This window comes from Meleagris gallopavo, chromosome 8 (genome assembly GCF_000146605.3).
Source record: "Meleagris gallopavo isolate NT-WF06-2002-E0010 breed Aviagen turkey brand Nicholas breeding stock chromosome 8, Turkey_5.1, whole genome shotgun sequence".
Classification (NCBI taxonomy): Eukaryota; Metazoa; Chordata; class Aves; order Galliformes; family Phasianidae; genus Meleagris; species Meleagris gallopavo.
In genome coordinates this window covers 21,656,271-21,665,055 of record NC_015018.2, presented here as the reverse complement: position 1 = coordinate 21,665,055, position 8,785 = coordinate 21,656,271, and the positions used below count along the sequence as shown (strand labels likewise).

The 8,785-nt window shown below is 57.4% G+C and overlaps 2 protein-coding genes across 3 annotated transcripts; one reads left to right on the top strand and one right to left on the bottom strand.

Annotated features, from left to right (window-relative positions):
• Position 1: 1 nt before the first annotated feature.
• ZFYVE27 (zinc finger FYVE-type containing 27) lies at positions 2-5,907 on the top strand (the record flags this gene model as incomplete). The annotated part of the gene is made up of 12 exons (XM_010714734.3): positions 2-144; positions 212-282; positions 369-555; positions 676-771; positions 937-1,049; positions 1,724-1,854; positions 2,172-2,243; positions 2,414-2,434; positions 2,622-2,766; positions 3,038-3,084; positions 3,893-3,974; positions 4,187-5,907. Coding segments are annotated over 12 exons (1,173 nt in total), but the record flags the coding sequence as incomplete, so codon positions are not given.
• A 730-nt stretch (positions 5,908-6,637) lies between these two features.
• Positions 6,638-8,754, bottom strand: SFRP5 (secreted frizzled related protein 5). Of its 2 annotated transcripts, XM_010714602.3 has the most exons (4): positions 8,168-8,754; positions 7,828-7,953; positions 7,503-7,580; positions 6,638-7,284 (listed from the first exon to the last, which is right to left on the bottom strand). In XM_010714602.3, exons 1-4 carry the CDS (start codon positions 8,685-8,687, stop codon positions 6,944-6,946), a joined length of 1,065 nt encoding a protein of 354 aa, XP_010712904.1. In that variant the 5' UTR covers positions 8,688-8,754; the 3' UTR covers positions 6,638-6,943. The 2 variants fall into 2 exon arrangements, with proteins under 2 accessions (XP_010712904.1, XP_003208135.2); XM_003208087.4 differs by lacking the exon at positions 7,828-7,953 and having other exon boundaries at positions 8,168-8,753.
• Positions 8,755-8,785: the final 31 nt, after the last annotated feature.

Genomic DNA, 8,785 nt, shown 5'->3' with positions numbered 1-8,785 from the left:
CGGTGAGGCTTCGTCGGAGCCGCCATCGCCTCCCAAGGCCGCCGCCGCCTTCGATCTGCTGGACCTGGTGCGGAGCTACCGGCGGCTGGAGCTGTACCTGGAGCCGCTGCGGGATGCGGCTGACGGTGTGCGCTCTCTCCTCCGGTAGGTGCGGGCCGGGTCTGGGGTTGGGGCCGCGGCTCCCGCACCTCACCATCTTCTGTCTTCACAGGTGGCAGCGGCCCTTGTGCTCTCTGCTCGTCTGCCTCGGCCTCAACTTCCTGCTCCTCACCCTCGACCAAGGTGTGCATGTGCGTGTGCGCGTGTGTGCGGCAGTGCTGGGCTCCTGCCCGCCGCCCTGCCAGCTGATGCTGTGCTACTCCTCCCAGCCGCCTGGTACTCAGTGCTGGCCCTGCTCGTCCTGCTGCCGGCCCTGCTGGGCTACCTGCAGGAGACGTGCCGCGTCCGGCCCTCGGAGCGGGAGCTGCTGCGCAGGAAGTACCACAGCGTGCGCCGTGAGGACCTGCGCAAAGTGCAGCTCTCACGCCAGGAGGCCCTCGCCCAGGTCAAGTGCTTGTGAGTATCTGGCACCCTCCTGTCCTGCGGAATCAGCTTCCCTGAGTCATGTGGTGTGAGCAGAGCAAGCCAGCGTGTGTGTTCGTGAGGCCATTTCTTGACTCTGTGGTCTCGTTTCAGCCTGATCCAGCTGGAGGGGTTCCTGAGCGGGCTGTGTTACAGCTGTGAGGCAGTGTACCGAGTGCTGTACTGGGAGAACCCTACTGTCTCTTCCCAGTGAGTAGGACTGCATTGGGTGCCCTGTGCTTGGCTCAGCAGGGAGAGGGACCAGGCCAGTAGAGCTACTCTTGGTGCTTGCAGAGAGCAAAGGACAAGGAGAGGGACAATGAGTTTTACGCTGTGGGAAAAACTGATTTCTCTTGACCTGCTATTCTTCCCCAGGTTTTACGGAGCGCTGCTGGGCTCTGTCTGCATCCTTTATCTGCTGCCGCTCTGTTGGGTCATGGCCATCCTCAACAGCACTCTCTTCCTGGGCAACAGCCAGTTCTACCAAGGTAAGGGCTCTTTCTGGAGGGAGCCTGTGTAGGATGGGTTGTGCAAAGGCCCTTGAAGCTGTGGACTCTGTGCACATCTTTTGTCAGTGACCTCCTGTGAGCACACTTTCATGTGTCTGCCATGGGCCCTGGACCTCTGAGAGCGCTTAATGTTCTGGGGTCAGCACCCAGCAGTGCAGGGTGGGTGGTGGGGCCCTCGGGCTTGGATCTGAGGGGTGGGATTCTCATCTTGCGTGGCTCCTGTTGTGGGTGCTTTTTCCTTGTACTGTGATGTACTGGGACCTGGCAATGCAGCCTGTATGTGAGCATCACCTCCCTTCCCTGGCCTGACTCGGCACAACTTGAAATACTCTCAGTGCATGTGGCAAATGTGTGACACCAGCCCGCAAGTGCCCTATTGGATGGAAGGAGAGCTGCACAACATTTGTCTGTCTGAGCTTCTGATGTTCCCTGGTCTTAACTGGGGCAGGTGGGGAATTCCCTCCTGTCCCCAGCTCAGTAGCTTCCCTAATGTCTGTGTGTGAGCCAGAGGGCTCAAGGCACTGGACAGAGGAAGTCTGCGGGAGCTGCTGACCTATCTTGAGTGCTGGAGGTTGGTTCTTGCAGCCATGTGTGTGGAGGGGCTGGAGGAAGGGGAGTGGAACTCTGATCCAGCTGTGTTCCCCCCTTACCAGTGATAAAGGAGCTCAAGGCCTCGGTTGAGCAGAGTTTGGGCACCAAACCCTTCGAGAGCGCTCCAGAGCCTGTCAAGCCTCTACCAACTGATGCCCCACCAGACCGGACCCCCACACCCACCAGCACAGAGGTGAGTGGTGGCAGGGCTCGGAGATGTGGAGTGGGAGCTTCAGCTTCAGCTCTTGTGTCTGGTTTTGCTTCTGTCCACCTGCACACAAAGTAGCTTTGCTGGAAGCCTATGTGCCTGGCTTGGGAGCCCGTCTTAAATTGCCTTGCTCTACTGGGATTTTCACCCTGCTATGTGTTTGGAGTTACCCTGAGGAGGCAGGGGCTCACCCTACCTTTTGATGCTCACTTTATGGGTCTGCCAGTGAGCTGCCTTGAAAGTGCGGCCCCTACTTTCAAGGGAGATGAAATAGGACAGGACTAGCTCTGAATCTCTTGCAGGATCTTACCCCTGGCAGTGTGGAGGAGGCAGAGGAGGCAGAACCTGATGAAGAGTTCAAGGATGCTATTGAGGTTTGAGCCTGGTGGGAGTGGGCTGTGCCTGCAGGCCAGGCAGTTGGGGCAGAGGACTGCTGTGACGGGGCAAAGTAGATGCTTGGGGAGGGCAGGTGTGGGGCTGGGCACCTCTGCAATTTGACCCCATCTCTACTGCCTCTCCTCTCTGTCCCATGCTGCGGGAGAAGGAGAACCAGCTGCTGGTCATGGTGAGTACTGCTGTGCTGAGGTGTGCAAGAGGGCATCTCTTCCCAGCTGGAGCTGGTAGCCTTTGTCTGTTTTGGCAGTAACTTGTGACGCTGACAGGTGAAGCCTCCTGTTTTCATGCCTGTCTCTGGGGCAGGCTGCCCTACACCCCCCCACTGTTCTCTGTTTATCTGGCTTTGCTCCTTACAGGAGGATGATGAGGGCTCTCAGTGTTCAGCAGACTTTGACCTCAGCCTCCCAGACAACGGTTTTATGAGCAAAAACGATGTGATCCGCAGCAAGGTGTCACGCCTGACTGAGCGCCTGCGCAAGCGCTACCCCAGCAACAATTTTGGTAAGGCTGAGAGCAGGAGCTGCCTGGGGAACCTCAGCAGTATGAGGTCTGTGCTGCTCCTGTTGGTGACCACTGAACTTGGGAGAGGACAGAGTGACATGTTACCTGCTAGGGAAAGCACCTTAGTGACTTCCTCCAGTGGAAAGGGTGTTTGTAGCTCTCCTGGGGGCAGCAGGGTTGGGAGAGGGTCTTTACAACAAGTGTGGGTGCTCTTATGCCTCAGGATACCAGGTAGCAGGGCCTTGCCTGACCTCTGCTCTGTCTCTTCCAGGGAGCTGTACAGGTTGTGGAGCCACCTTTTCTGTGCTGAAGAAGAGGGTGAGTCTTCAGTTTCTCCAGCTCACTAGCCACACTAGGGCAGAAGTTTTGTGTTGTGTCTGGCTTGTCCTGGCTTTTCTTGTTGCTAGGATGGCTGTTCTCAGTCATGACCCAACAGTGGATGACTTCAGCTAAGTGCTGGGTGTTGTCACATACCTAAATGGTGGTATTTTGCTTCTTTGGAAGCTGCCTCAATCCAAACCTCAATGTGCTACTTCTGTGCCCTAGTTTGGCCCATTCTTGTTACCTGAGCACTTTCCTGGGAAGCAGAGATTGGGTTGGTCTTTGGGCTCCTGAGGAAGTGGGAAGAAGATTCAAAGCCACCGTAGGGTGTGTGACTAGAGGAGCAAAGCCATCCCTGTAGTCTGAGCCCCTTTGCATAATGCTTATCATATAGTTCTGGAAAGGGTGCATCTCTTGCCTTTTCCAGATGTGCACTGCAGTCCTCCTGCTGCCCCCTAATCTCCAGACATGTGGCCCCCTCCCCTTTCCTCTTGAGTTAGTCTGCATGTCTTGGATTCTCTGGAGCTTGCATCCCTCCAGAATTAAAGCATAGGAAATGGCAGTCTATCAACCTCCTGTGGCCTTTGGCTTCAGTGCTTTCCTGTGATGTTAGAATGTACCTGCCTGTAGAGCCAGTGTTTAGTCCTGGTGTCACTGGTGGATGGCATCTCTTGTCACTCGGGCTTGCACCCACTCTCCCCTTCAGCAGGGAGCGCTGCCAGCAATGCCTCGGTACTGGAGTTTGCTGGAGTAGACCCAGCAGCTGCCAGTGCTCTTAATATCTCATCTCCACTTCTTTCCATAGCGGAGCTGCAGTAACTGTGGAAACAGCTTCTGCTCTAGGTGTTGCTCCTTCAAAGTTCCCAAGGCTGTGATGGGAGCCACGGGTGAGTGGAAGGGGGAGAAGAGCAGAGCCTTCCTCTTCCCAGCTGTGCTGTGTGCTGCAGGGATTTGCCCCAGCCCTCATGATTGGGGGCAGGTGCAGTCTGGCTCAGAACAGAGCCCTGATGGGTTTTCAGCAGGTTGTGGCTGAAATCCCTGGTCCTTGGTGGGTGATGCAGTGGAAAGGGAGACATCTGACACCTACTTTCCTTTCCAGCCCCAGAAGCTCAGAGAGAGACTGTGTTTGTGTGTGCTCAGTGCAACCAGATGCTCATCAAGTGACCGAAACAGCATATGGGGGCTGTGTTGCCTCATGCCCAAGGACAGTGGGAGCCCTGCCCTTTCTCAGGGGATTGTAGGCTGCTTGGTTCCCAGTGTGGTACTGTGCTGCCAGAGGACACAAGCACTTGCTGCTCCCCCTGCTAGTGCTCACTTGAGGGCAGACCCAGGTTCCTCGCCATGCAGTGTGCTGCACTAGCTGTTTCCTACAGCAGAGCACTGCCCACAGCTGTGCCCCACTGCTGCAGCTGCCCTGCCAGCCTGGCAGCTGCTCGGGAGGCACTCCCTGCACTGACTGCATTCTGCCCTGAGCTCACCTAGGGCCTGGCTCTGTGATGGAGGAATCATCCTTCCTATTTCTGCTCCTACCTCCACCTCCTGGGAGGTGCAGAGCAGCCTCAGGTCTCTCTCCCAACCTCCCTGATGAGCACTGTGTGGGGAGACTTGTTTTTGGGATCAACTCAGAGCTCTTCCCAGGAACTGTAGCCCTTGGTCTTGGCTCAGCTGAAACCCTGCTCATCACTCCGTGGTTCCACTGTGTTCATGTTTAGTTCCCCCCTTATCCCCCATATTCAGCTGTAGCATAGGAGGCAGACGGGTTTGGGCTGGGCTGTGTGATTGGTCTGCAGCTGCAGCAAGAGAAGAGGCATGAGTTGGTGCTGCTCTGTACTTAGTGACTGCTGCTTTCTATTACAGATTAATATATAGAGAATGGCCAATAAACCTACTGCCCACAGCTGGCTCTTGTCTTCCCCTAGCAAATGCTGTTCCATCACCTGCTGCCTCTGTGGCCTTAGTTCCTCTGTCTCATATGTGGCTGTATCTGCCACCTGGTTCTCTCGTTTACTGTGGTTTTCATTGTGACACACAGTGGTCTTGTTTGCCCTGCACCCAGGGCTGTGTGGAGCTGCTCTGGGCCAGGGCCTGATCATACTGGGCCAGGAATGAGGTTCAGCTGGGCTCACTCCTTGCCCTACCGAGGTGGTGGTCCTGGCAGCTGCCCACGCACACAAGGGTGACCTTTCCCTGCTGAACAGCAAAGCTCCCAGCTATCCCAGGAATGCGACTCTGGCTGCCATGCAGCTGGGAGTGCCTGTGGCTGGGCCCCCTGCCAGCCAGCTGCAGTAGGGGGGAAGGAGGGGGGATGCTGGAGCCCTTGGGCTGGGACACCCACTGCTCTAGGCATGATCTGGATGGGGGCACTGGTCTCAATGCTCCCCATAAGCCTGAGACCTCCTCATGGCTGTGGCCCCTGGACCCACCTCTTGAGTGAGCTCTGTCCTTGCGAAATTTTGGGGAAAGCTGAACTCTGCAGAGATGGGCATGCCCACGTTGTGCTGGGTGTGCTCCAAAGGCACTGGAGTGGGGGAGGCAGTGTGCAGAGGGGCAGGAGGTTATTTCAGCTCATGGTGGGGGACAGGGAGAAGTTACTTGTCTTTCTTGAGAAAACACTTGGTGAGATGGATGCAATGTCCATGTACGTCTAAGTCCTCCTCAGAAAGATGCTAATGACGCAGAATACAGAGGGCTACAGATAAACACGGGCTGTGGGAGATGGAGTTTTATTTGTGTGTTTCGAGTTGTGCAGTAAATGGTATTATTGATGGCGTTTATTCCAATGGCAGTCTGCTTAGCAGCCTTGTTGGAAAATGCCTTCTACCACTGTTTGAATTTTCAGTTTTTTTCCATGCTGGCTGTGGAGAAGGGAGGGTGCAGGAACCACCTGCCCCAGGCAGTCACAGGGGCTTGCTGCCCCCCTCCTGTGCTGGCTGTGGGACAGGAGTAAATCCCGCTGTCAGCATCAGTGCCTGCTGTGGCCTGCCCTGCAGTACAACAGGAACAGAGCTCATTCCTGGTTGGGGCAGGTGCCTGGTGCCTTGCTGATGGGGCAGTGCAATGAGAAAAGCCAGGCATGGGGTGTCCTACAGCTTCAATTCCTCTCACCTCCACCTGAGAAGCTGTGGTGAGGCCACCTGGTGCTGAGTAAATATCCCGGTGTCTGGATATCCTGCCAGGATGCTCTGTAATGCAGCAGACTCAAAAATACACTGGGTAAACAAGGCTGAGGGGGACCCTGCTGCCCACCTAGAAACCAATTTGGTGCTGCTCCACTCCCATGCTGCAGGGCTGGAACTCCTGGGACCCAGGGCTGAGAGGTGCAATGTCCAGCTCTGCACCCTGCTGCACTTGGTGCGACCCTCACTCCATGTGTCCCCCAGCCCTCAGATTTCTTTCTCCCTTTTTCCCTGCCCCTCCATGGTTACTTCCTAGGTGCTGGAAGCAGGGATCGAGTAGGGACTGTTGAGCTGCCCTGTGCCCTCCTTCCATGTGTCCCCCAGAATGCCCTAAGGTTTTGGAGCCCAAGAACCACAGAGAGCTGGATGCAGGCTTATTTCAGACAAAATAATTTACTCTAGTAGGCCAGGGTGTGGAGTGCTGGAGAGCTGGGGCCATGCAGCTCAGGGCTTTCGGGAGCTGAGGCGGGCAGTCTGTGGGCACAGAGAGCAGGAGTATGGGAGCTGGGCAGGGTTGGGGTCTGGGGTGCAGCTGAGGTCAAGCAAGGGTCTTACATGCAGTTAGGGGACTTAGGGGGCTGCAGGGGTCCTGGGTGCAGATCAGGGCTTCCTTCAACGTTGCCTGAGTGCATAACTGGGGTTGCAGAGCAGGGCAAGTGCAGGAGTCCTGGGACAGAACCCTAGTGCTGCCCAGCACCGTAGAGCAGGGGATGGTATAGGGGACAGGGATAGGAAAACATGAACTTGACGGCGAACTTCATCTCTTTGTTGTGCTTCCGCCAGGGGTAGATGGCAAGGAGCAGCAGGCGGCCGCCCACCTTGCGCCCCAGCACCAGGAAGCTGCCGCTTAGGTTGTCGAGCTGGGGACAGGGGCAGGAGCCCGTGTTCCTCATGTGCAGCACCATCTTCTTGGTGTCCTTGCGCTTCAGGGGACCCAGCTTCAGCACCTTCTTCTTCTGGGCAGCCACCAGGCGCCTCTCTCCATTCTCCTCTATCACCTCCTTGATGCGCATCTTCACCACTGTGAAGTTAGTATGGACCCAGTGACCCCCCACATATTCTACCTGTCCCCCCAAGATGTCCTCTCTTATGGTGCACCCCATCCCCCGTACATAGGGTCCAAGGGAATGTGTCCTGTGGGGATGTCCCTGAATAGGAAAGCCCTTTATCCAACCTCCCTGGGCTGGTCTGGGGGCAGCTGGGACTGTCAGGAGGCTGGGGTGTCAGGGGAGCACTCACCGAAATCACTGGAGCACATCTGCTGCATCATGCCATCCGCCTTGTGCTCCATCTCGCACTGGGTGCAGATCTTGGGCACTGCAGGGCGAGAGCAGCCTCTGTCACCAGACACTGATGGCTGTCACCTGCGTCACCTCAGTAGGGACACTGCAGGGGAGCAGCCCCTCTGTTCCTGGGAAGCTGTGCCAGGTGACGCAGGGACATTCAGCACCACATGTTTAGGAGTTCCAGCACCCACTTCCCAAGAGGAATAGGAAATGGGGGACCCTGCCTGACTGCCGATGCTTTGGGGTGAGGGTGGCAGCAGGGTAAAAGGTGACACAACCTGATCCTGACCCAAGGCTGCCTTCAGATGACATCCCTTCCCCAGCCTGAGGGGACCTGCAGGGATGTGGGAAACGACACAGGTGCAGCGCTCCGGGCTGGATGCTCTTGGCTGTGACGGTACATACTGAGAGGAAGGGGACAGCACTGTGACAATCCCGTGGTCCCGCATTCACCCCAGCACCCCACTGCCGACCCACTCACCTTGCCCTGGGGCAGCTCTGTGCGTGCAGCTGGGTGCGTAGGGTTGTAGGAGCAGGGATGGAGGCTCCTACAGTTGCCCCAGTCTGCACAGGGATGTGTGCGCGACCCCAACCCATCGCGGTGCTCGTCCTACTTACCCGGTGGTGGGGTGGCCTGGTTGTTCCCAAACTGCACGGTGATGCAGAGGTCGTGGTCAGAAGGAAACTTGCCACAGTGCAGCATCTCGGGCCAGGGGAAGCCATAGGACTCCATGACGGGCGCACAGGCATCGCGCACCACCTCACAGAGCGAGCGGCATGGGTAGATGGGGCGGTCGAGACAGACAGGGGCAAAAAGAGAGCAGAGGAAGAGCTGCGTGTCGGCGTGGCACTGCTTGGCGAGCAGCGGCACCCAGCTGCTGGCCTGCTGCTTGGCCTCAGCCATGGACTCGTGCTCCAGCAGGTTGGGCAGCCGCATGCGCTTGTAGCCCACATCGTGGCACAGCTGCATGTCTGCCGGGATGTCGACACACTGTGGCTCCCGCCCGTAGAAGCGCCCGCGGGGCACGTTCTCCGGCTGCCAGCCATAGTAGTCGTAGTGCTGCCCTTCGCCTCGTGCCAATGCCAGTGCCAGCAGTGCCAGTGTCACCGTGCCCGCGGGGCCGCTCGCCCGCAGCATCGCCGTGCCTGCCGAGTGGGACGCACGGCCGCTGCCTGCTCCTCCGGCACCTCCCACGCTGCCCTTTCAAAGGAGCCCGCAGGCATCACCGGCAGCCA